Source organism: Podarcis gaigeae (assembly GCF_964106915.1).
Source record: "Podarcis gaigeae genome assembly, chromosome: 7".
NCBI classification, from domain to species: Eukaryota; Metazoa; Chordata; class Lepidosauria; order Squamata; family Lacertidae; genus Podarcis; species Podarcis gaigeae.
Window position 1 is genome coordinate 3,382,793 of NC_139683.1, and position 26,689 is coordinate 3,409,481.

Below are 26,689 nucleotides of genomic sequence, written 5' to 3' on the forward strand. Positions count from 1 at the left end.
AGGTTCTTGTCTATGAACTCCCTTAACTCCTGCATCTCCCTGTCTGACATGGCGTACAGCTTGCCCACTGGTAGCTGGGCTCCCGGGAGTAGGTTAATTTGACAGTCAAAGGGTCTATGAGGGGGCAGTCTATCTGCTTCCTTCTCACTGAAGACGTCACTCAGATCGGCGTATTGTCGGGGTATTTCTCCCTTTTCCCCCACCGCCATCCCTGCAAGACTGGCCCTAGCCAGCCCCTGCATTTCTCTTCCCTTGCAGTGCTCTAGGCAATGCGCTGACCCAAAAGAGACTGTCCGCTGGTGCCATCCCACTAGTGGGTCATGTAGCGCCAGCCAGCTCATTCCCAAGATGATGGGAGGTCCCGCTAGTGTGGCTACGTGAAATGCAATGACTTCCGTGTGCCTTGCTACTCTCATTGTCATGGGGACCGTCTGTTGGTTAACTTCCCATCCCAGCAGTTCCCTCCCGTCAGTCGTTGTCACCTGCAAGGAAGGAACTAAGGGCAGCATTTGTATTTGGTGTTCTGACGCAAACTCCTTACTCATGAAATTGCAGGAGCTGCCTGAGTCTAAGAGGGCTTTTATAGTGAGTGGATGTCCGTTGGGTAGCTCTAGCAGCACCTCCACGACGAGAGCAGCTCTTGGGGGTTCAGGCTTGGGCACGTTCACTAATCCTTGGCCTGACTGCTGTGCCCTGTCGTTGGCAGCCAGGCGTTGGCTTTTACTTGCTCCTTAACCCCCTCCTCCTCACTTCCAACAGCCCCCACCATTCCTTGCCATCCTTTCCTTTGCGGGCAGACCCTGGCAAAATGTCCTGGCTGTTGGCAAAGGAAACATTTCTTGGCGCTCTTTCCTTCCTTCTTCCGCCCTTCGTTAACATTTGAAGTTCCGTGCGCACTTGCTCCTCCAATCTCCATCGGTTCCACTGGCGGGGAAGGTTGTGCCGGCATCTCAGGAATGCGGAAATCATTCCAACGCTCTCCTCTCCCTTCCCGCTTCTCCAGCGCTCTCGCCTCCTGGCGCGCACCAGTCGCAAGCACTGCCTTGGTCAGCTGATCCATGGACTCAGGACGGGGCGCGCGGGAAAGTTCATCTTTCACCGCTGGGGCTAGGCCTTCTTCAAACAGCATTTGTATCGGGTCCGAAGACAGATCCCATCCCAATTTATGTATGAGCATGGTAAACTGTGTCCAATATTCTCTGACTGATTGATTTCCCTGTTTGCACACCATTAACTGTCTGCGTACCACGCCCTGTTCAATCTGGCTGGAAAACATCAAGTCCATCGCACCAAAGAATTTCCTCAAGTCTTTTAAGGCGCTATTATTGTTTGCCATCAGGGGTCTCACCCAATCTCTAGCCCCTCCCTCGAGGTGTCCAATCACAAAAGCCACTCTCGATTCCTCATCGGCAAAGTCATCGTGTTGCAGGTTCAGTGCATACTGCATCTCTGTCTTAAAGGCTTGGTAGTTCCTTGGATCAGCCCCAAATTTCTGTACCAACCCAGGTACCTTCCGATGGGAGTGGGTTTCCCCTGTGCATCCTGCGCCCTCCTTTCCTCGAGCCGCGCTGTTAGCAGTGCCAGCTGGTGCTCCAAAGCTCTGTTTCTCTCCTCCAGAGTTGGTCCCCCTCCAGCTCCTCCTGCTCCTGCGGCTCCGGTTGGGTTGCTCATGATGCCTCTACTTCGCACAAGCAGCGTCAGAGACTGACGGATTGCTGTAATGGGAAAAGGGGGCTGCTCGTGCGTAAGTGTTTAAGTCCTCCAAGCTTTACCATCAGTTCCTAAACTTTCCCAGTCCGAGGAGCCATGGGTGCGTGGCTACCTCAATCGCTGGCAGAATCCGTCAGTGGGCGTTTCTGGATTCTCTGCGTGACAGTTTCCTCCGCAGAGTGGGCGTCCCCAGCGGAGGTCCTGAGCCCTCCCCGCTGTTCTCACTGGAAACATCTTGGAGCCATTCCTCCGATTGAGTTTCTGCAGGAACTCTCCCTCTCCCCCTACTGGTTCCTTCCTCCGCATCCGAAGCTCTCCTAGCCTCCTTGAGCCCTTCCACCACCTGACTCTCCGATGGCAGTTCCCTGACATCCATATTACATCACAATATGAATAAACGAAAGCCATCACCTCCCCCCCCCATATATCCATCAATCAAACCTAATATTCTTTTGTCCCTCCCCCCGCTTCCCTCCGCCCCCACTCGATTTCCTCTACATTCTGAGATTGCATTCATCTTTGCATTTAGAATCTTCTCAAATCTTCTATATATTCTTATTATCTTTCCTTACTAATTTACCTTCCCTCAGATACTTTACATTTTAATCTAGGCATATTAGGCTATCTTTTTTTTTTTGCAATATTTCACCATATATTCATCAAAACATTCCCTCTCCTTGTTAATTTTTGATTCAGTGTTCTGTGTGTGTTTATATGTAAATAAAGTAGATTAGCCAAAATGCTGAGTTGCTGAGGTTTGTTACGAAAAGCTGCAAAGACTCTGTGGATCCCTAAGTGTAGCAGTGTCGGTTGGCATTGGTTGCTGTGATGTTTGGGCAGAAGAAAGCTTTTGAAGCTCCCGAACGATCGACCAGGAGGGAGGGAACATGCCAGTCAGGCATGTGTCTCTGCCAAAATCCTACTTGAGTGTAGGCTGAGCTCCTGACAAGGTTGAGCTCCCGTTGCTCTGTCCTGGCTCCTGCCAACCTAGCAGTTCAAAAGCACACCAGTGCAAGTAGAAAAATAGGTACCACCATGGTGAAAAGGTAAACGGCGTTTCCGTGCGCTCTGGTTTACTTCACAGTGTTCTGTTGTGCCAGAAGCAGTTTAGTCCTGCTGGCCACATCACCCAGAAAGCTGTCTGTGGACAAACGCCGGCTCCCTTGGCCTGAAAGCGAGATGAGCGCCGCAACCCCTTAGTCACCCCTTGACTGGACTTAACCATCCAGGGGTCCTTTACCTTTTACATTAGTCTCTCGGGGCCTTCTCTTCTTTCCAATCCAAGGAGTCCATTTCAGGCCTGACGCTTGTGTTCCTCGCCTCCTAGTTGGTGATGATGTTCAACATGTGCCAGGGGATGGGAGAAGGCTCTGCACCCCCCCCTCTTTGCTTGTCCTCCTTTTAAGTATTCTTCCCACCGTCAACAATTTTTACGACGGCCCTCCCGCACAACAGGGAGCAATTAAAGTCTGCCTGCAGCCCTGCTTTCTCTTGTTGTCTCTGATCTGGGACCGTTGCAGATGAACCTGGTTCACGTTCCTTAATATTCTGATCCAGTACTTTCCCCGTGGCTGACTCACGTCGGGAGCGGATCTGCCGGCTTAGTGTGGCTGAGCTGCCTATCTCCCTTCCTCCTTGCAGCCAAGAGAGAGAAAGAGAAGAGAAAGAGGCTACGTAGAATATCAACGCTGGTTGCTCATCCAAGGTTGAGAATGGCAGGTTTGCTGATAGCCCATTGCAACCTGTATCTGTGCTATACAGTGGTACCTTGGGTTACATATGCTTCAGGTTACATACACTTCAGATTACAGACTCCGCTAACCAGAAATAGTGCTTCAGGTTAAGAACTTTGCTTCAGGATGAGAACAGAAATCGTGCGGTGGTGGCGCAGCAGCAGCAGCAAGAAGCCCCATTAGCTAAAGTGGTGCTTCAGGTTAAGAACAGTTTCAGGTTAAGAACGGGCCTCTGGAACGAATTAAGTACTTAACCCAAGGTACTACTGTACAGTAATACCTCGGGTTACAGACACTTCAGTTTGTGTGTTTTCGGGTTGCGCACCGCGCTGAACCCAGAAATATTGGAACGAGTTACTTCCGGGTTTGGGCGCTCACGCATGCGCACAAGCACTAAAGCACACTTTGCGCATGCGCAGAAGTGCTGAATCACACATGCACAGACGCGGCGCTGTGGGTTGCAAACGTGCCTCCCGCACGGATCCCGTTCGCAACCCAAGCGTCCACTGTACTGGAGTTGGCTTGCTGGTCAGTTAGGAGCAGCTACAATGACCATCCATTACAGATTTCGGGGAATATTTTTCGAGATCTAGGTGGAAATTTGCCTCCCTCTCCTGCATTGCCAGTGAAAGTTGCCTAGAGGCCACATTTGCATGGTGAAGATCTGTGTCTTAGGCAATGTAATTCAGTAGGCTAGCGTCCTTCTACATGCAAAGGAGATGCTTTGCTGCTGAGCTGTGACCCTGACCCTTAGCACACAGGGCTTAAATAGTCTCACAGTTCCTGGCTCCCCACCCCAGTTCCCTTCTAGGAAAGGAACAAGGAGCAATGAAACCCAGGACAGGCATTCATATGCTGTGCTGGTCCCAGGGAGGGTTACCATGCGGCGTGGTCTGAATCCGGTCCTAGGTTGAGGGTCTGGAGGCTGTCCGTTAAGGGCGAAGCGGGGTCCAAGGCAAGGAGCCGGGCGTGGTCAGGAACTCCAGAAGAGCAGGTCAGGGTGCTGGCAGGAACAGGTTTCCAGCGATGTTGCTCCTGCAACATGGGAATGAGCTGTTTGGCCTTTATCTCCTCTGGGGCCTAAGGCGGTCCCGGCCCACAGGTGACTCCCCTCCCCTGGCCTTAAGGTGAGCACCTCTCCTGTGGGAACTTAGTTCCCTCCGCCTCTCTGCCCTGAGCCTCTGCAGCTCAGGAGAGGCTGGAGGGTTACTGGACCCAGGGGGAGACTCACCTTCCCCTGACAGGGCTGGGAGAGGAGCACCTGCAGGCAATGGGTCCTCAATCACCTCCGGAGCTAGAGCGGATTCATCTGGTGTCTTCTCCTGAGAATCCGATTCCCAGGCCATCACATATGCCTTTGTAGATTTTAAGGAGGCTTACAGGTGCCTGTCTGGGGCACAAAATTCCAGCGTTCTCCATAACTTCCAAGCAGTCAGTAACTCTTCAAATTTTTTGCACACTTGATTTTTATGACTTAGCTAGCATTTCTGAGATTTGTTCTATCAGCAAATAGGCGATTGCGTCGCAGACTGTTCTCCTTTGTTTTGCTGACTTTGGAGTATTCCTGTTTGCATTGCAATCATGATAATGATGATGAAGAAGATGATCATGTGATTTACTCCCAGGTTGAGAGGATGGAGAATTCTGTCAGAAACGGAAGTGGGTTGCTTGTTCACCAGAGATCTGGAATGGAAATAGCGGAAGCGAAAAATGAGTAGTATTCACCTTTGGGGTTGTTGTTTTTGTAGCCTGCAACAGTTACATAAATCATTGTGTTATTTACTGCATTGCTTTGACATTTCCATTCTGTTGAAGCACACTGAAATTAATTCAATAATTATGTAAGTTTCAGCCATAGCAGAAAAGGGAGATGAATAACATAGGAGGTTTTTAGTGGAAGCTGAACTGTAGTGGAACATAAACAGCACTGATTGCAATGAACTTAGGACAGGACAGAAACTGTTTCCTCTGCACATCCTTAACTCCCAAGTTCTGCAAACTTTCTGCTGGCTGACAGGAGAAAGGGGCATTAAACCAACAGCTTTACTGACCAAAGGCCTCAGCAGCCAGGTTTTTCACTATCAATGCAGGTTCCAAGTTCATTGGAAAGGGAGTTCAGGGCCAAGGCAACCACCATAGAAAAATCCTGCGTGTCTCACAAAATGAAGTGTTCCTAGCAGAGGAACACTAAGAAGTGCCTTCCTGGGCAACCTAAATTTGTGGGCAGCCTCATGCAGTGGGGAGGCGCGCCATCAAGTCTTTAGGTCCCAAGACATTCAAGGCTTTGTACCCTTTTTAGTTTCCTTGCCAACAACCCTGAGCGATGAAGCCGAGAGATTGTCTCGATCTGTCACTAAGGCATCACCACCCATTCATTCTGTTCCCTGGAGCATGTGAACTAATAATAATAATAATAATAATAATAATAATAATAATAATTTATTTATACCGCGCCCATCTGGCTGGACTTCCCCAGCCACTCTAAGAAGCTTCCAACAAAATATTAAAATACCATAATGCATCAAACATTAAAAGCTTCCCTAAACAGGGCTGCCTTCACATGTCTTCTAAAAGTCTGGTACTTGTTGTTCTCTTTGACATCTGGTGGGAGGGCGTTCCACAGGGTGGGTGCCACCACCGAGAAGGCCCTCTGCTTGGTTCCCTCTAACCTCACTTCTCGCAGTGAGGGAGCCGCCAGAAGGCCCTCGGCGCTGGACCTCAGTATCCGGGCAGAACGATGGGGGTAGAGATGCTCCTTCTGGACTGAGGCCGTTTAAGGCTTTCAAGGTCAGCATCAACACTTTGAATTGTGTTTGGAAACGTACTGGGAGCCAATGCAGATCTCTCAGGACCGGTGTCCCGGCGGCTGCTCCCAGTCCCCAGTCTAACTGCCGCATTCTGGATTAGTTGGAGTTTCCGTATCACCTTCAACGGTAGCCCCACGTCGAGCGCATTGCAGTGGTCTAAGCGGGAGATAACTAGTGCATGCACCGCTCTGGTGAGTCAGTCCGCGGGCAGGGAGGGTCTCATCCTGCGTTAAAAACAACAACGGTGCAGCGCTTTTCCAGTCATCCTTTTCATGTCTTTGAAAATGGGAGACGTGAGCAGTACTGGCTCTGCTCCTTTTTGGCCCCATCGCATTTCCTCCCGGAGGTCAATTTTGTTCGCGCTGGATTGCCTGCGCACGTGCTGGGGCAGGGAGCCGAAGCGTTTGGCCTCCCTTTCAGCAGCATTCAGAGCTTGCTGCTTCGCTCCTTTGATGCGACCTTCCTTCTGCTGCGAGCAGGGCCCTATCGCATCGCCAGATCTGTGCAGATATCGTGCAACAGCCATGGGGAGGGCTGCGTGTTGCAGACGAGCCGGCTGGCGTGGCCGGTCCGGGGCTGCCGGGGATCGCTCTGCTTGGGGCTCTGCCCCCTCCTCTGGTTTTGCAGCCTGCACAGCAAATCTCAGAGCAAAATCCACAGGGCCCGTGGAGCGTTGCTGGGGGTAGATGAGCCGCCGCATGCCTGATTTCCAAAGCCTGACGGATGCTTTCCCTGCCTGACCTTGATGCTCGTCCTCTTAGAAATCCCGTGAGCAATCTTGTGCGCCTTTCTGTGGGTCTTCGCCACCCATTTCCATTCAGCTTTTCCTAATCTGTTGACGTTCAGCTGGGTCACATCGTGACCCAAAGTGGATTGAATCTCTGGCGCCATTGTTCGTTGCCCCTTCGCTGCACGCCACCTCAATCTCCCAAGCGTTGCCAGACTTGTTTTATTTTTAATTTTTTGTTTAGTTTTTAGACGTCTGTACTGCCCTTCATCATAGGATTTCAGGGCAATTCACAAGATAAAAATTTAAGGCAAAAGCACAAATAAATAATTCAAACCAAAACATCAAAACAATGACAACAATCCCCCCTCCCACAAACACCATGAAAAGGCTGCGGATTTTTAATCAGCTAGCTGATTTCAGGTGCTTACCTAGGAAGCCACCAATGTAGGGGGACCATCACATATATCTTTCAAGGGGGAGCTCCATGTCACCACCCTGGCCATGTCACTGCTGTCAGAGGTACCTCAAGAAGGGCTGTCCCCTGCAGATTGCGGAGCCCGAGAAGGCAGGAATAGGAGTAGGCAGCCCCTTAAGTATTTGGGTCCTAAAACACCTTGAATTGGGCCTGGCAGCAAACAGGCAGTCAGTGCAACTCCCAAAGGAAAGGTGCACCTCCACTCTCAACTTCAGTTTATTAGCTCTCATCCAACCTGTTGCTGCCCTAAGTGAACAAGATCTGCAGTTGCCTGTTGCGTATTTAATTTTATAGTGTGGCCCAGCATTGCAGGGCTCAGGGGACAGAGAGCCAGGTACTGGTGGCCAAAATTAAAAGGAGGCCCTGGACCCCTTTGGAAGGAAGGGAGGGAACAGAAAATGAATGAATGCTTAAATGCCTTGTTGCTGTTTGGAATAAAATCTTCCTGCTCCACCTGGAAAAATGTCCCAAGGAAAAGGTTTGTTTTGCTAAAGGAAGCACCCCGATTATTATTTTGTGCATAATCGCTCTTAAGCGGAGGCAATGAAGAAACGGCCTCCACATTGCAATTTAACCATTAAATCACCGCATTTATACCTTTAATATGGCATTCACTGCCGTGAGAAGGGGGCCCGCGGGAGCAGCGATTCAAAGATTCGATTAGCGCTGGCAGTTGCCAAGTGTAACCAAAACTGCACACTTAGGATTTTGCTTAACCTTTGACAGCCGCAAGCACTTGGAGGCCGCTGTGGTTAGGTGTTTCCTTAGTCACCCGAGCACTCTTTTTTACATGAACGCATATGCCTTTTAACAAGGCATTCTGTGTGTTGCATCGACACTCACACGTTTTGTGGAGCAATGGTTCTGTTGTATCTTTGGAGTAAATCCTGTGTTTTGGAAGGGGAGGGCTGTAGCTCAGGAGCACTTGCAACCAGACCGTGCCCTCCACTTTCTCTGGCCGCAGCACGTTCTGCACCCCATCGCTTGGACTCCAGTGCGCTCTACGTGGGGCTACCTTTGAAGGTGATCCGGAAACTGCAATTAATCCAGAATGCGGCAGCTAGACTGGTGACTGGGAGCGGCCGCCGAGACCACATAACACCAGTCCTTAGAGATCTACATTGACTCCCAGTACATTTCCAAGCACAATTCAAAGTGTTGGTGCTGACATTTAAAGCCCTAAACAGCCTCGGCCCAGTAGACCTGAAGGAGCGTCTCCACCCCCATCATTTAGCCCAGACACTGAGGTCCAGCTCCGACGGACTTCTGGCAGTTCCCTCATTGTGAAAATTGAGGTTACAGGGAACCAGACAGAGGGCCTTCTCAGTAGTGGTGCCCACCCTGTGGAATGCCCTCCCATCAGATGTCAAGGAAATAAACAACTACCTGACATCTGAAGGCAGCCCACTTTAGGGAAGTTTTTAAAGTTTAATGCTGTATTGTTTTTAGCACTTGATTGCGAGCCGCCCAGAGTGGCTGGGAAACTCAGCCAGATGGGCGGGGTATAAATATATTATTATTATTATTATTATTATTATTATTATTATTATTGCCACCTGTGAGCTCTAGAAAGCCCTGGAGTTCTCTTGCCATGTGCAGAGGCTCCTTCGCAGACACACAGGGTCTTGCCTGCAGGAGAGTCCGAAAGCCACTCTTCCCAGAACTTTGGCAGGGCCATCCGAGCAAGTTAATGCCATGGCACAAAGATCACGAGATTATAATTATTTCTGCGCATGAAATATTAATCGGGAGCGGGAAGGAAAATCTCTGGTTCCACGGCAAACTCCAATTAAGAGTCAGAGTTCCTCACTTGAGGAGATGCTGCTGGAATAACAATGGTGAGGAGTTGATAGGAACCAGGGGCCAGAGTGTCAAGGGTGACTTTCCCCCTTTCTTCCTTTTAATATTATTTTTGTTCCTGCTGAATGTGAGTTTCGCTCAACCTAAAAGTGCATGGGCGGGGAGTGTGGGTCTGCTTTCTTAAAGGTCAGGAGCCTTTCCGTATGCAGCTGTGACAGGTGTCTTGCCAAATGCAAGGTGGTTCTTCTAAAATGAGATTCAGAAGTAATACAAAACACAAGTGGGCGAGAAGATTAAATATGTTCTTCTAAACAGCACACACATACCAAACATGTACTTCAACCTGCCACTTAGAAGCCCTCAAGAAGTGGAGAAGTGACTCCCCCAGGTAGCTTCAGTTTGCATGGCCCCACAGCCAGATCAGTCCGTGCACGAGCTTGCGTGGCAAGTTCCTGCCTCCCCCCTCAGAAATAAAGACACGAGACACAAGAATTTGAGTTAATGGGTCAAATTAGGCCACAACTTTATTGATGACAGGAATTGGCTTAGGCATTGGTCCTATCAACTAACCGGCTTCAGCCCGCTTGCTTGAAGACCGGTAAGGGTTAACCACCAGTAGGGGGAGTCCTGCTGATGCACATCAATTAGGAACTCCCCCGGGGTCACCACTCGGGGGCATGCCGTGGGCCCACACCTCCATAGGCTTAGGACAAGGCCACGCCCCCCGGAATCCTTTACTGGAGTACCCTTTGATTTGGGGGAAGGTGATGGCGCTTCTTCCCCACTCTCATCTGCATAATAATACCCCCACCAATGCCTAACCGCACATACCGGGAGTTGTGACGGTTTGCTACGAGGTAGGCGAAAACCAAGTGGCTGGTGCCAATCTGCCAATTGGAAAAATTCCTACCAGGCCCCTTGATGGCGACCAACCGTAGTCCATAGCAACGTCAGAGAGCCTAGCCTAAAGGGTGGGAGGGGAGGGGAAGCCTGAACAGCTGAGACGCGGGAAAGAGGGCGGTCCTTGGCTGCGCCAGCCATAAATAGAGCCGTCCCCGCCTCCCGGGCCAGCTGATTGGCTGGCTGGCTGGGTGACGCGTCCGAGGATTCCCCTGGTATCGTGAAGCCCGCAACCCCACCTCCTCCCTAGCTCAGAAGTGGCTTTCTCAGAAGTTTTGCCCACAGCCATCCGATTTATAGATAGCTAGATACATGCGGGTTATTCATTAGTCACCCCCTGCCCATGCCTCCCTTTCTCAAAACAATGTCCAACATCCAAGAAGATACCAATCACTATCTCTTCCTCCTAACTGATTAGGACATTATAGGCTGCTCTCATGCCATCAAAGAACTTCAGAGACAAGGAGAGGAAGGAAGGAAGATGGCAACCATGTCAGATCACTGACTCCTCGATATACAATTTTTCTTCCGCAATTTTTTCTTTCTTTCGCCACAGCGGGTGGCGTGGCGTGTCCTTTTTCTCCTTCCATCAAAAGACTTTCCTGGCCAGGCTGGGATGAGCGAAGGAAGAGCAACCATGTTTGCCTCTGGCGAATGGTCCTTCCAGCAAATTCTGCATGCCTTGTACCATGTCCATCGGTCGTCTTAAGTTCCCTGGTACACGTTTGCAGGTTTGGGGCTGGAGAGGACAGGACTTTGCCATCATAAGTCCATGGGGACAGCATTGACTCCTGGGCCTCGGAGCCTTCTTCAAGTATAGAAGAGGACAGATCAGTGTTTCGTTGGCCTCTGCACACAGCAGGTCTTGGGCTCAGTCTGTGACATCTCCAGTCAAAAGGATCTCAGGCCTGGAAAATGTAGGGCAGGAGTAGCCAGCCTGGTTCAGACATGGCACAGTACCCCATGAGCAAAAGGAACATGCATTGGCATTTGGGCTGGCTATCAAATGCATTCTCGGGTCTTCTGCAGATCTGTGTCCTGTTGCACTAACTCCAGGTAATTATATTAGGAATGGTAAAGGTAAAGGGTAAAGGGACCCCTGACCATTAGGTCCAGTCATGACCAACTCTGGGGTTGCGGCGCTCATCTCGCTTCATTGGCCGAGGGAGCCGGCGTACAGCTTCCGGGTCATGTGGCCAGCATGACTAAGCCACTTCTGGCAAACCAGAGCAGCGCACAGAAATGCTGTTTACCTTCCCGCCGGACTGGTACCTATTTATCTGCTTGCACTTCATGCTTTCGAACTGCTAGGTTGGCAGGAGCTGGGACCGAGCAACGGGAGCTCACCCCGTTGCGGGGATTCGAACCGCTGACCTTCAGATCGGCAAGCCCTAGGCTCTGTGGTTTAACCCACAGTGCCACCCGCATCCCGTTAGGAATGGTGGTGGTCCTTTATTACTAACCTTCGAATGGCCCGTCTGGTGGAGATAAGCCCCTGGTGCTTTTCTGCCTTCAGTCTGGGTGAGTGGAAGTTCCTGCACCTGTTACCTGCATATTTGGCTGGAGGTAGACCAGAGATCTGCTGTTATATCTCTACTCAGAGATTAGCAGATTAATCAAGGATCTCCCATCTCCCAAGATCCCATAAGCCTGACCTTTGCCCTGTCCTGTCATTGACCAACCTCACACTTACATCTCCATAGCCACAGATCCCATCCACACACCAGTTGATTCCAGTTCCTTGATGCTTACTGTTTCTTCCATTTCCCTTTTCCCATTTGGGATGAGCGCTCAACTAATGTGGAGCATTGGTAGCAGTTTTGATTCAGGATGAATCATGGAACCACTTGACCACTACAAGTGTTGCTTCCCCTGTAGATCTTGCAGATGCTTCAACATCTCCCCAGATTGCCGTGTGCCAAGTTCTGAAAAGACCCTCAAAATAAGGATGCTCTGATCTGCGTACACAGTAATATTGTGTGCCCCAAACAAAGCCCACTGTGTCCCTCTTAGCTTTGTGTATGTTCACTGGTGCTGTAAAAGAGTAAGAATATTTTCAGAACTTCTTGTTGTCCAGCTTGACTAAGCATTCTCCAGGGACTAACTTGGCTTTAAGATTCTGAAAAGTTCTGGTTTAAGAAGGTCTTATTTCTTGCCATATCTGAAAAACTCACTCGTTCTTTATGAGTTTCCAGGGGTAAAGCCAAACCTTCGGACTACGCAGCTACGTGGCGTTGGTTCATAACTTATACCAAAAGGCAAACTTTATAGCTGGCGTGTTATTGCAAAGTATGATATCTTGATTTGGTTGTAATCCAGAACTTATTACCGTCCACTCCGCTGTGCTTCTGTGGAACCAAAATCTTATTATTCATAACATTGCTTTTATCTCTCTGCCACAATCATTTCTCCACTCCACATCTCTTAAGTTGTGGACCATATGATTTGAAACCGGCAAGCCACTGTTTCTGTACCTCTCAGGCGTTTGCATTGTTATACCGTGTTTTTCGTTCCATAAGATGCACCTAGTTTTTAGAGGAGGAAAAGAAGGGGGGGAGTATTCTGAATGAAATAGTGGGTGTATGATTTTTGTGTGATTTGACAGTGAGTTTAGGGTAGCTCGATGCAAAAATCCTGAGAATCCATGTGGATCCGTGCTTTGTAACCACGTTTTTGTGCCATTGTGGCCCCATGAAACAGTGGATGCGTGTGGTTTTTTGTGTGCAGGCTGTAGCCATAGATATGCTATGTGATCCGATGGTGAATTTGGGGTGACCCTATGCAAAAATCCTGAGGATCCATGGGCTTTTATCTCCCCACAGGCAGCCTCTTTTATTGCTAGCGTCCCTTATTTCCCTCCCCAATTGCTTGCTTATTAGTGGCTTTGTTTCAACACCCACTTCCCTCTTTTTCTTTTTCTTTTTTAAAAAAGCATGATCTGCTTTTCGCCCCGGGGCAATTCGGCTCCAGGGAACACTCCATAAGACACACAGACATTTCTCTTTACTTTTTAGGAAGAGAAAAGTGTGTCTTATGGAGCAAAAATTACGGTAGGGAATGAAATACATTATATATATATATATATATATGTGCAAAAATAAAAAGGTGCTTCTTGCATTGTTCCTGCTTCTGACGGCTGCCTTGTGTTCTGCCTCTCTCCGTGTCCCAGGGCATCATCTCTCCGGTGGAACACGGGGACCAAGGAGCGGATGCTCATCAAGGTGACGGACCGCGAGCCCAGCTTCCTCATGCACCAGGGCAACGGCTACACCCCCGACAACCAGCAGGGCACGCGGTCACGCCGTCCCTCGGGCGGCCAGCCATCCCCCAACCTCCAGACTTTTGCCCCTGACTCGGACAACTCTGTCTTCTTCCCGGAGAGGAAGCAGTCGCCCTTTCTGAAGCGGGCCGAGCACATCGGCAGCTGCTCCCCACTGCTGGGGCGCGGCGACTCCTTCTGCTCCCCGCTCCAGGCCCAGCACCGCAAGCACTCCAGCGAGTCGCAGCCGTCATCTCCGCGCTATGCCTACGAGCCACCCTTGTACGAGGAGCCACCCATGGAGTACCAGGCTCCGATCTATGACGAGCCGCCCGTGGACATGCAGTTTGAGGCCAGCGGGAGCTACAAGGCTGGCTCTCCGCAGAAGTCCCCGATCCGCAAGCCGCACCCTTTCCTGCAGTCGCCCAAGCAGGGCTCCAACTCCCCCTACCAGCAGCTGGTCCTGACCAAGCAGAAGGGGCCCGACCGCTTCATGAGCCTGGAGTACAGTCCCGCCGGCAAGGAGTACGTCCGGCAGCTGGTCTACGTTGAGCAGTCGGGCTCCAGCCCCAAGATGAAGACTGGCTTGCGGCACAAATACTCACCGAACCCCATTGGCGGCTCCTACTCTCTCCAGCACAGCCCTTGCCTGGTGAGAGACCAGCGGCTGGAGGTCAAGTCCGGCGACTACAGCAGCATGGAAGGGGCGGACTTCCGGCACAGCCCGCCCGTCTCGCAGGGGGACGACTCCATGTCGTGGTCCAGCCAGCACAACACCATGTCCTCCACCGGCTACTCGCCCGGCACGCGCAAGAGGAAAAGCCGGAAGCCATCGCTCTCGTACGACCCCAACGCCTCCTCCACTGACGGCTCGGGCGAGCGGGAGGAAGGGCTGACGGAGGAGAGGGCGCCCTCAGGCTGCAGCCGCCCCCAGATGAACCGCATGGAGAGCCGCTCAGTGGAGGCTGAGTCGAGCCGGGGCTTCCCCGAGCCCTTCCTGGCCCAGGCCCGGCTGGCGTGGGAGGCCCAGCAAGCCCACTACCACATGCGGCAGAGGAGCAGCTGGGACTCGCAGAAGGACGGCTCAGGCTATGAGAGTGATGGAGCGGTGCCTCTCCCCATGCCGGGGCCCGTGGTGCGGGCCTTCAGCGAGGACGAGGCGCTGGCTCAGCAGGAGAACAAGCACTGGAAGCGCAACACCTTTGAGAAGCTCGGCTTCCCCCAGATCCTGCTGGAGAAGAGCGTGTCGGTGCAGACCAACCTGGCGTCGCCAGAGCCGTACCTGCATCCGTCCCAGGTAAGGTGCTGGTGCTTCAGGTTCCCCTTTCAGGAAGGGTCTGTCTTGGGAGCAATCGTCCCTCTGATGACGAGGGAGAGTAGGAAACATTTAAGAAGGACCTCTTTGGGGATCGGATTATGGCTGTGGAACACAGGAATTGGTCTTTTACAGAGTTAGACTATTATTCCATTAGCTTAGTATAGCCTGTACTGACCGGCAGTGGCTGCCTCCAGGGTTTTGGGTAGGGGACGTTCCTGGCTGTACCTGGAGATGCCGGCAGGGATTGAATTTGGGATGTGCTTTGCCCTTGTGCTCTAACCCTGATTTTGAAACTACTATATTGGGCATCCTTGAACTAAGGCTATAGAAGAGTTGTTGTCTCCAGCCTGAGTTGTATTGGTATTACTCGGTGTCCTTTGGGAGACGGGACATAGCTCAATGATAGGGCCTCTGCTTTGCATGCAGAGGGTCCCGGGTTCAATTCCTGGTGTCTCCAGGGATGCCTGAAACCCTGGAGAGCCACTGCGAATCGGTCTCGGCAATGCTGAGTTAGATGCATTGCAGGGGGTTGGACTAGATGTCCCTTGGGGGCCCTTCCATCTCTACAATTCTGTGGTTCTTTTGTATGTGTCCTATGTCCAGCCCCTTTGGCTCCTGCCACTTCTGTGCATTCTTCGTCATCTTTGACCCTCACTTGCCTACAGTTGCAGCTTAATCCATTTCCTGTGCTGGCCTATGTCAATTTATCCGTGATACCCGTAAACCAAACTGTTTCTCCAGCAGCACCAGAGCAATGAGAGCTGAGGGCCTGATCCACCAGGCTGTTCTTAGGTTCTTCGCTAAAAAACTGGAGACCTCCTTTCATTGATGCCTCTGGTTTACATTTCACAGGCTAGATAACCCTTGGGGTCCCATCCACACTACAATTCTAGAATTCTGAGATGTTTGCTCTATTAAACCACCAAACCAACCAGTGTCTCTACTTCCCCTCTCCTCGAAGCCACTTGGTCTTCCAGGAATCAAGAGATGATGCTGAGCTAAAGTCAAGGCTGGTGGAGGCAGCTGGTCTGTCCAGTCACCCCAGGTGCTTTAAGACAGGTTGGAGATCTTGTGGGCCCCCCAGATGTTGTTCAACAGCTGCACCCATCATTGTTGACCATGGGCAATCCCCCTACCTGAGGGGTGATGGGAGTTGGGGGTCCAGCAACAGGTGAGGTGCCACACAGTGCTCAGTCTGGCTTCACAGAGATCTCTTAGGGTTGTTATTAAGTAAGTCAAAATTCTACCAATTGAAGGATTGACTTGGAGATCCTGGGTCACAGGGAGCTTAGGCTGGCCTCAACCAGATCCAGGGCTTTTTCGGCTGTGGCCCCGATCTGGTGGAACACTCTGTCCCAAGAGACTAGGGCCCTGTGGGACTTGACATCTTTCTGCAGGGCCTGCAAGACAGAGCTCTTCCACCAGGCCTTTGGCCAAGGCACAGTCTGATCCCCTCCTTGGGTAATCCTCATAGAACTCTAGCCCAATGGTTGCCATTAATTTGATTCTGGTTTGATTTTAGAATGAATTGATTTTAGAATGCTGTGTTACTTTTATTGCTGTTAGCCTCTCTGAGCCCGGCTTTGGCTGGGGAGGGTGGGGTATAGCGTATTTTTCGCTCTATAAGACGCACCAGACCACAAGGCGCACCTAGTTTTGGGAGGAGGAAAACAAGAAAAAAAATATTCTGAATCTCAGAAGCCAGAACAGCAAGAGGGATTGCTGCGCAGTGAAAGCAGCAATCCCTCTTGCTGTTCTGGCTTCTGGGATAGCTGCGCAGCCTGCATTCGCTCCATAAGACGCACACACATTTCCCCTTACTTTTTAGGAGGGAAAAAGTGAGTCTTATAGAGCAAAAAATACGGTAAATAAAATTTTATTATTATTATTATTGAGCCCCATAGCAGATTCTCCAGTGAGCTTGGAGATGCACCAAGTCCATCTGCCCAAACCCCAGCCAGTGTTTATCAGATGTTGGGCTGGTATAAGGCTTTCTTAGCTGACATACAGTATAATAACAATTCAAGTTGGGGAAGGACGGGCCTCTCGATGTTCTTTCCTCTGCGAAGAACGACGCTTTTGAATGCACGCCTCTCTCTTTCCTCCCCCCCCCCTTTGATTTTCTTTTATTTCATTCTATGATAAGAGAGAATAGCTATGGCAACAGATAAAAATTAAAAGATGGGAAGCAAGGCTGTGAGGTAGGGCTGCAGGATGATTAACCAAGCCAAGTGCGGCCCTTAAGCGAAGCTTGCCAGGGTATCGAAATCTTAGGTTTTGAACCACGTCCTGGGGTTTTTCACTTCTGATCTTGGAAGCGCTGAGCAGCTGACATTTACACACACACACACACACACACACACGAAAAAATAGCTGGAAAGTATTTTGATTCTGGGAAATGAAAGGCTTTGTGTGAATAACATAGTGGGGAGAGGATTTCAAAGAAACTCGGATGAGTCATACTTTGAGCAGGCTGGTGCTCTGCGTTGCATCAAGGGGCCTGTTCCGATCTTCCTCTCTCCCTTTCTCTCTCTCCCTCTAATTCATAAAGGCACCCTGGAAGGGGCTTCCGAAACAAATTTCAATCTCTGTTTGTTCATTTGAATCTGCTCTTTTCTAAAGGGAGAGCATTCTCCTCTTCCTCTCTACGCCAAGCAATCCAAACCCTTGGGGGAAACGATTCTCTGCTCAGCAGCCTGGTGTTGCTGGGAGATGGAGATTCAGAAGAGGAAAGCCAAGCTGCAGAAATAGAGGGCTTGAAGCCCCCCCCTCCACCTGCCCCCCCCCCCAGGCCTGTTTAACATGGGCTGTCAAATGTCTTCCCAAGCAGGGAAGCTTCCTTCCTTGGCTGAGACTTCAAGGGATAAGGGGGCATGGTATTTTGCATGCAGAAATATCCCCGCTTCTGTTCTTGCCACCTCCAATTGAAGGGACCTGGGAGGAAGTCATTCGGCAGATTCACTTTGGCTCAGGTCTCGGAAGACCAAAGCCCTTGGCCTTGGCCAAAGCCCTGGTGGAACAGCTCCGTTTTGCAGGCCCTGCGGAAAGATGTCAAGTCCCACAGGGCCCTAGTCTCTTGTGACAGAGCGTTCCACCAGATCGGGGCCACAACCGAAAAGGCCCTGGCTCTGGTTGAGGCCAGCCTGACCTCCCTGTGGCCCGGGACCTCCAAGATGTTTTTGTTTGAAGACCGTAAGGTCCTCCGTGGGACATACCAGGAGAGGCGGTCCCGTAGGTACGAGGGTCTAGGCCGTATCAGCATCCATCAGCATTTAGCAACCGCCAGCAGAATAAAAGAATCGTAGAGTCAGAAGGGGGTCCCAAGTGTCATCTAGCCCTCCCCCCTGCCGCTTAACAGCCAGACCCACTGACCCCACTGCCGTAAGGGCATGAGATCAACCCAATCTACCCGCATGCCAAGTCGCTGATCAAGGTCAATGGATGGATGGTACCTGTTCTTGGCTGATTAGGGGGCAGGGAGATGGGAAGACAATTGTGATTCTTGCATTGCATTGGGAGGGTTGGTCTAGATGAGCCTTGGGTGTCCCTTCCAACTCTTAAGATTCTGTGAGAGCCATGGCAGATACGGTGAGCCAGAGCTGAGCAGCTGATGACCCCTCCATCTTGCTTTTTTCCTTGCCCAGCTTCCAAGGAACACATGCCATTTCCAAGTTCCAGGAGCCATAAGAGCCCCTGCCCATTTTGGGACCCAAGGTGGCCTGGGGGACCTTCACCTCAATGCCCCTCTGCTTTCTCCCCGGCCCAAGGCTCTTGGGAAGCTCTTCAAAGCCCTTCCACCCAAGGGGGTCCGTGCATTTGTTTCTTCATGTCTAGATTACTGCAGTGCGCTCTGTGTGGGACTTCCCTTGCGCTTCATCCGAGAGCTGCAGCGCAAGGGCTGACAGGAGTGAGGCCTTGGGCACAGAACAGAGATCTGCCCTGGTTGCCAGTTACTGACGGGGGCAAGTCCAAGGTGTTACTATTAGCATTCGAAGCCATTAACAACTTGAGACCAGTTTACCTGCAGGATCGATGGACAGAACTGGCACTGTTGCGGGTGCTGCATGACACCCGTTCCACGTTTGTAAGAATTTGATCTTTTAGTGCGGCAGCACCTGTCCTTTGGAACTCCCTGCCGATTCATACCAGGCAAGCACCCTGTACAGTAGCACCTTGGATCTCAAACACCTTGGCTCCTGAACAATCAAAACCTGGAAATGAGTGTTCCGGTTTTCGAACGTTCTTTTGGAAGCCGAACGTCCGGCGGGGCTCCCGCGGCTTCCGATTGGCTGCAGGAGCTTCCTGCAGCCAATCAGAAGCCGTGCTTTAGTTTCCGAATGTTTCGGAAGTCGAACGGACTTCCAGAACGGATTCCATTTGACTTCCAAGGTACGACTGTACTCTTTTCAGTGCAAAAAACAGCCTCACGTGGACAGGCTTAGTTAGAAAGCTGACGTGACTTTTTTTCTTGGTTCTTGGTCTATTGCTATTTTAACTTTCCATATGTCTTAAATCTTTTTTTCTTAGCGGTGATTTCATTGCACTATCTTCTCTTTTTTTTTTTTGTAAATCGCTTTGAGGTTTCTTGAGAGTCGAGCAGAGTATAAATTTGATCAAGTTAAGGGGTGTTGGTTTTTCCCTATGTTCTCTGCTCCCCTCTTGCTTCTCCTCGCTCTCCCTGGAGTTTGGACTTCTCAGCTCACCACCCATCTGTCTGCTTTTTTGCACAGCTATTTATGGCACTCCAGGCCGATCCCAGCGCACGTTTAGATGTGTGTGATTTATTATAAGCCGATTCCTGGTCTCTTTGCTCCCTTGCTTGGAGTCCAAGGCTGTTCTCAGCTTTAGCGATGAGCTTAGATGGCGACTTTAAAAGCCTTCAAATTTGGGTAATTAAAAATACCCCTGGCAAGGATTTGATTGCAATGATAATCTAACAATATGCACATGTGTGTTAGTGGCGCAGTCAGTGACCCAGCGAGAGATTCTTGTCTTCTCCAGAGGATCTCACCTTTAGTTCCTGTGATCTAGGGAAAGGGAGAGTTTATTTAGGCCCTTGGAACTACAAGCTGCCTACACCAGCCTTTGTCAACCTGGTGCCCTCCAGATGTTTTGGGTGACGACACACGGTGGCCCGAAACATCTGGAGGTTTTGCCAGGTTGGCAGAAGCTGGCAGAAGCAAAGTCTGGCCTAAACGAATTAACGGAGGAGCTGAGCTGCTGCAAAACGCCACGGTTTGCTCTGCCACCTGTGAGCCTTTGCAATGAATATCTCCATGACAGCTACCATTGTTCAGAAAGCATCATTGGAGAAATGAGTATCTTGTTCGCTGAGGTTGTCTTTTCTTTTCGGAATTGCAATGGGGGGCAGAAGAAGTGTCTCTCCATCCTGGCTGAGAAATGAATGTTAGTGGAACAGAATGGAAGGGAAGTCCTATAAGAAGGTATTTAGGCTTTCTTCAGGGATGTCGTACACACGGAGCGCCAGGCAGAAAGGTTCAGCCTCGGTTTCCCTGGAATCTTAGGCAGGCATCTGTCCCCAAGCTATTACTCAGCTGTTACTTTTCTAGGTGCAAATAAGAGATTTGTCCTCCAAGTTCTGACGCTTTCCCTCCAAGTGCTATCAATTAACCAGCTCTAACTATGGGTCTGGACCACAAAATATGGTTAATAAATAGAGGGGGAGATGATTCCAATGTCGGCCAAATTTGTGGGAAAGGGACGTCATTGGTGGGACTGTTCTGCAAAAGAGGCCCTAGATCAGCCTTTCTCAACCTGTGGGTCCCCAGATGTTGTTGAACTACGACTCCCATCACCCCTAGCTAGCAAGGCCAGAGCTCAGGGATGATGGGAGTTGTAGTCCAACAACATCTGGGGACCCACAGGTTGAGAACCGCTGCCCTAGATGCTGTTTGTAACTGGCCAAGAGGGGTGGGAAGTTGGGAGGGTTTCAACTCCGGGGCAGGTAATTAATAATAATAATAATAATAATAATAATAATAATAATAATAATAATAATTTATTTATTTATACCCCACCCATCTGGCTGGGTTTCCCCAGCCATTCTGGGCGGCTCCCAACAGAATTATCAAAAACACGATAAAACATCAAACATTAAAAACTTCCCTATACAGGGCTGCCTTCAGATGTCTCCTAAAAGTCTGGTAGTTGTTCTTCTCTTTGACATCTGATGGGAGGGCGTTCCACAGGGCAGGAGCCACCACCGAGAAGGCCCTCTGCCTGGTTCCCTGTAACTTGGCTTTTCACAGGGAGGGAACCGCCAGAAGGCCCTCGGCACTGGACCTCGGTGTCCGGGCTGAATGATGGGTGCTGGTCACTTACTTATTTACTTTATTTCATAAAATTTATATGCCACTCGGTGGTAAACAACAGCAACAACCTCAAAGCGGTTTGTGGAAAAGATAAAACAATAAAGTCACCCAAAAGGAAATTGCTATCGAAAAGTTAAAATAACAGACTAAAAACAGATTAAAACTCGCAACAGCTTTCTTAACATCTGGGGAGCCCTTTATGAACAAAACCATATTTAGCAGGCACCAGAAAGAATATAGTGATATCGTAGAATTGTTGAGTTGCAAAGGGACCCTTAGGGTCATCTAGTCCAACCCCCACCAATTCAGGAATCTCAGCTAAATCATCCATGACAAATGGCCATCTGATCTTTGCTTCAAACCTCCAAGGAAGGAGAGGCCACCCTCTCCCAAGGGAGAAAGTTCCACAGTGGGAGCAGCTCTTACTATTATCAATCTGCAGGGAGTTCCAAAGTGTAGGTGCTGCCATACTAAGAGATCGAATTATTACAAATGCAGAACGAGTATTATGTGGCGCCTGCAGCAGTGGCATCTCTGCTGATCGAAGCGGTCCAGTGGGTGTATGTTGGGGGCAATCTCACATGAGGGGAGGGGTCCTCCTGTGTGCAATACAGGGGGTTGGCCTAGATGACCTTTGGTGGACCCCTTCCAGCTCTGCAATTGAATGGCATCCAGCAGGGTGGATTTGATTTAATTTAAATTACGATTTAAATCACTAGTGCTTAAGACTTGATTTAAATCATTTTTTTTACAGAAGGACTCTTGCTGGTATAATCTTAATATTTACAACCCGATGAAGGTTTCGTTTTTGGTATAATAATTTTTCAGAGTAGTTATGCCAAAAATCATGATTTGGTTAAACTATTAGAAATACACAGACAGATAATTATGAAATTATTGTGAGGTTTAATAAGTTAACTGTTTATATTTGGGCAACTTTTCTGCTGTACTTCATTGGAAGGAGAAAAATAACCATTTCCTTAATAACAATTTAAACAATTTATCTAGCTAAAGCAATAACTATAGCATATGTATCCATGTTTGTAAACTGATGTGATTAAACATTAAAAAAACCCAAAAACTTAGACGGAGTTTTAGCACACATGAAAAACTTAAAGCAAATCCTTATTTCCTGATAAATAGCCTTTGGACTAAGGGACGTGGGTGGTGCTGTGGGTTAAACCACAGAGTGTAGGACTTGCTGATCAGAAGGTTGGTGATTCGAATCCCCGTGACGGGGTGAGCTCCCATTGCTCGGTCCTGGCTCCTGCCAACCTAGCAGTTCGAAAGCACATCAAAGTGCAAGTAGATAAATAGGTACTGCTCCAGCGGGAAGGTAAACGGCGTTTCCGTGCGCTGCTCTGCTTCGCCAGAAGCGGCTTAGTCATGCTGGCCACATGACCCGGAAGCTGTACGCCGGCTCCCTCGGCCAATAAAGCGAGATGAGCGCCGCAACCCCAGAGTCGGCCACGACTGGACCTAATGGTCAGGGGTCCCTTTACCTTTACCTTTATCCATGTTTGTTAACTGACGTGGTTAAACATTTAAAAAAACAAAAACTTTTTTTTGGCACACATGAAAAACTTAAAACAAATCCTTATGTCCCAATGAATAGCCTTTGGTGTATAATGTCACTTAAAATAGAAAACTACCTTTAGAAAGAAATTTTCCTCCAAAAGCATTTTATTTTAAAAATCCAATTTTAAACATCTGATTTAAATAATAATAAAAAAACTTGATTTTTTAAAAAACATTGATTTTTATCCACCCTGGACTATGTAGGCAGGTTGCCCTGCCCGCCTCGTCACTCTTGCCTTGTCTCTCTGTCCCCCTTCCAGTCGGAGGACCTGGGCGCCTGCGCACAGTTTGAGAGCAGCCGCCAGAACCGGAACATGATGCCTAGCACCAGCTGTGTCTTCCCCACCTTCAACCTGCGAAAGCCTTCCTCGGAGACGGACATCGAGAACTGGGCCTCCAAGCACTTCAACAAGCACACGCAGGGCCTCTTCCGCCGCAAAGTCTCCATCGCCAACATGCTGGCCTGGAGCAGCGAGTCCATCAAAAAGCCTATGATCATGACCACCGACCGCAACGTCAAGAAGGAAGCCTGCGAGATCTTCAAGCTCATCCAGATGTACATGGGGGACCGGAGGGCCAAGGCGGACCAGCTCAACGTGGCCCTGGAGATCGCCACCAAGGGCTGGAGCATGCAGGGCCTCCGGGACGAACTCTACATCCAGCTGTGCCGCCAGACCACCGAGAACTTCCGCTACGAGAGCCTCGCCCGGGGCTGGGAGCTCATGTCCATCTGCCTGGCTTTCTTCCCTCCCACGCCCAAGTTCCACTCCTACCTGGAAGGCTACATCTACAGGCACATGGATCCGGTGAACGACACGAAAGGTAAGGCAGCGAGGAAGGGGAAAGGCACACCTGGTCAGCTCAAGGTGTTAGGAAACGTTGGCTGCCCTATTCCGAGGCCCAGCAAAATCCAGCATGAGATCCGGCACGAAACGAGTTTGGTGGCTCTTGAGCGAGACATTGCTTGCACACGGGGAACACACAAAGCATGAGGGTTTCTTTCTTTCTTTTCAGCTTTCCCCCGATAATATCGGCCAAGTAAAATAACCCGAAAGGGTAAGGGCTGGAATAGTTGCTTCGTTTCTGTAAAACAGCCACCTTCTATAAAACACCGTTAATGACAAAAAAATAGGCCGAGCAGCACAACTGCAAGAAAAGTCATATTGCGTGGTGAGTTCCTGCCCCCCCCAGTGGAAATAAAGACACATTACACAATTATTTAAGGTCAATGGGCTAAATATGGCCACAACTTTATTGGTTACAGGTGATGAGCCGTATTGGCTTAGGCATTGGTCCTAACCAACTATACTGACTCCAGCCCATCTTCTTGAAGTCTGGGAAGGGTTAACTACCAGTAGGGGGAGTCCTGCTGATGCACATCAACTAGGAATTCCCCCGGGGTCACTGCTAGGGGGCTTGTCTTAGGCCCTCACCTCCATTGGCTTTGGACAGGGCCATGCCCCCCGGAATCCTTTATCGGACTACCCTTCAATATGTGGGGCAGGTGATAGCACTTCCTCCCCTCTTCCATTTACAAAGCAATACCAATGCCTAACCGCCAATACCAAGAAGGTTGTGATGATTTGCTACGAGGTAGGCAAAAACCAAGTGGCTGGTGCCAATTTGCCAAGTGGAAAAATTCCTACCAGGCCCCTCAACGGCGACCAACCAAGGTCCATAAGAAGCGCAAGGAACGAAAACCTTATAGGGTGGGAGGGTGAGAAAAGCAGGAGCAGTTGGAGGCAGCAAAAGAGGGAGATCCCCGGCGGCTCCTGGCTTAAATAGGGCAGGCCACGCCCCTGAGCCAGCCGATTGGCTGTCCAGGGGGTGACGCGGCCGGGGATTCCCTCAATTGCGTGGAGGCTGAGAGCCAGCCGCCGCGCACATGGTGGGGGCCTGACGCCCGCAATACCACCTCCTTTGTAGGCGGAAGTGGCTTTATGAAATTTCACAACGCGACACAGCACTCATGATCCGCCAAACAATGTTAGCAACATTAGCAAGCTTCGCAACGAAAAGCAAGCAGAGCACCGTTGAATTTTGATGGTGCCCTTGCTCTGGGGGGTTTCCGGACGGGTTTTGTCTTGGTAGATTTAAGGTCTGGTTGGAATCTGAAGAAATGATATCACTGCCCCTGAGTGGGCATTTGGGCGCTCCTGAGTCAAAAGCGAAGACCAAGGAGGGTGGGGTTCTCCCGCCCCCCGGGCCACCTTCCCTTGGAAACGTCAGCTGCTGCCTCTTTTGCAAATTTGCGTTTCACCTTCATCCTTCTAAACTGCGTCATTTCCCTATAAATGTCAGCTGCAATATGGCAGTCCTTGAATCATCAGTGATCTCCCCCTCCCCCCTTTTGCATTGGGCTCTGCAGTTAAAGCTGGTAATTGGCTATCCTAGGCTCTGTTAACACACGGTTGTTATTCTAAATCATTAAGCAGCAAACCGCATCCCGGCTCCCCACCGAAGGCCCTTCCTCAGCTAATGTTCTCCGCCTGATGAGCAGCAGGAGGGAAATAATTTCATTAACGAGATGTAGAAATGCATTGCTCCCTTGCCTTTTGCCCTGTATCCCTTGGAGACAGTCTCCTTTGGACCGAAGAGGATGCCCGATCTCCACACGGCCCCTTTCGGCAGTTCAGCGTGCAGGAAGCAAGTCCAGCCCAAAAGTTGCTTTTTTTACGCTGCTGCCTTCGGCTCCACTTGAGGACAGCAAGTCCCTAGTCCTCATTGTCTTGCAGAAGGCGGGCTTCGTAAAAAAACGCAGGAAGAAACGGCAGTGGGGAAAGCGGGATAGCTCAGTCCTGGAACCTCCCGCTTTGCATGCAGGAGGTCTAGAAATGCAATTATTGGCCTGGCCAGTTGGAAGGAATCTTGGTTAGCAAGGCTGGTCTGTGAAGCATCAGGACTGGAGAGCGGCTATGAGTCTGGACTGTTTGCAAAAAGGCCTTGGAGCTAAAAGCAGTGTGGCAAGGGAGAAGGGATAGCAGCTGACAGGGATTCTTCAGCTGAGATTCCTGCATTGCAGGGGGTTGGACTAGATGATCCTTGGATCCCTCCCAACTCTACAATTCCACAATTCTTTGAATGGTTGGCTGGGAAAGGGCAGCCCAAACGCTCAAGGGTTTGGAGCAGCTCCCCATTTGAGGAGACATCTAAAACATTTGGGGCTTTAAAGTTTAGAAGGATGGTACCCAAATAGCCTTGCCGCACCCCACACCCCCGCCAGACAACTTATAAATCGCTGAGGGTCTTAATGACCACTTAATCATTTTTCTGCCAGTTGTAGCAACCCTGAAGCAGCCTTCAGATGTCTTCTAAAAGTCAGGTGCAGTGGATGCTTGGGTTGCGAACGTGATCCGTGCGGGATGCACGTTCGCAACCTGCAGTGTTCGCAACCTACAGAGGTGTCTGCGCACGCGCGGGTTGCGATTTGGCGCTTCTGCGCATGTGCAAAGCATGATTTAGCACTTCTGCACATGTGCGACTGCCGAAACCCAGAAGTAACCTGTTCCGGTACTTCTGGGTTTCGGCGGTCCGTAACCCAAAATAACACAACCTGAAGCTTCTGTAACTTGAGGTAAGACTGTAGTTGTTTATTTCCTTGACATCTGATGGGAGGGCGTTCCACAGGAAGGGTGCCACTACCGAGAAGGCTCACTGCCTGGTTCCCTATAGCTTTACTTCTTGCAGGGAGGGAACCGCCAGGAGGCCCTTGGAGCTGGACCTCAGTGTCCGGGCAGAACGATGAGGGTGGAGACATTCCTTCAGGTCTACTGGGCCAAGGCCGTTTAGGGCTTTCAAGGTCAGCACCAACACTTTGAATTGTGCCCAGAAATGTACTGGGAGCCAGTGTAGCTCTTTCAGCACCGGGGTAATAGAGTCTCGGCAGCCACTCTCAGTCACCACTTTGGCAGCTGCATTCTGGATTAGTTTTAGTTTCTGGGTCATCTTCAAAAGTAGCCCCACGTAGAGTGCATTGCGAGAGATAACCAGAGCATGCACCACTCTGGCCAAACAGGGCACAGGTGGGTAGGGTTTCAGCCTGCCTTG

General features: G+C 50.2%; 1 protein-coding gene across 2 annotated transcripts in view; it reads left to right on the forward strand.

Moving 5' to 3' along the window:
* Positions 1-26,689, forward strand: part of ARHGAP39 (Rho GTPase activating protein 39) — a 216,167-nt gene that overhangs the window by 137,824 nt on the left and 51,654 nt on the right. For both annotated transcript variants that reach the window (XM_083749067.1, XM_083749068.1), the window contains exons 4-5: positions 13,325-14,711; positions 22,903-23,464. In XM_083749067.1, the coding sequence (XP_083605193.1) occupies positions 13,325-14,711; positions 22,903-23,464 (1,949 nt within the window). The remainder of the gene's footprint in view (positions 1-13,324; positions 14,712-22,902; positions 23,465-26,689) is intronic.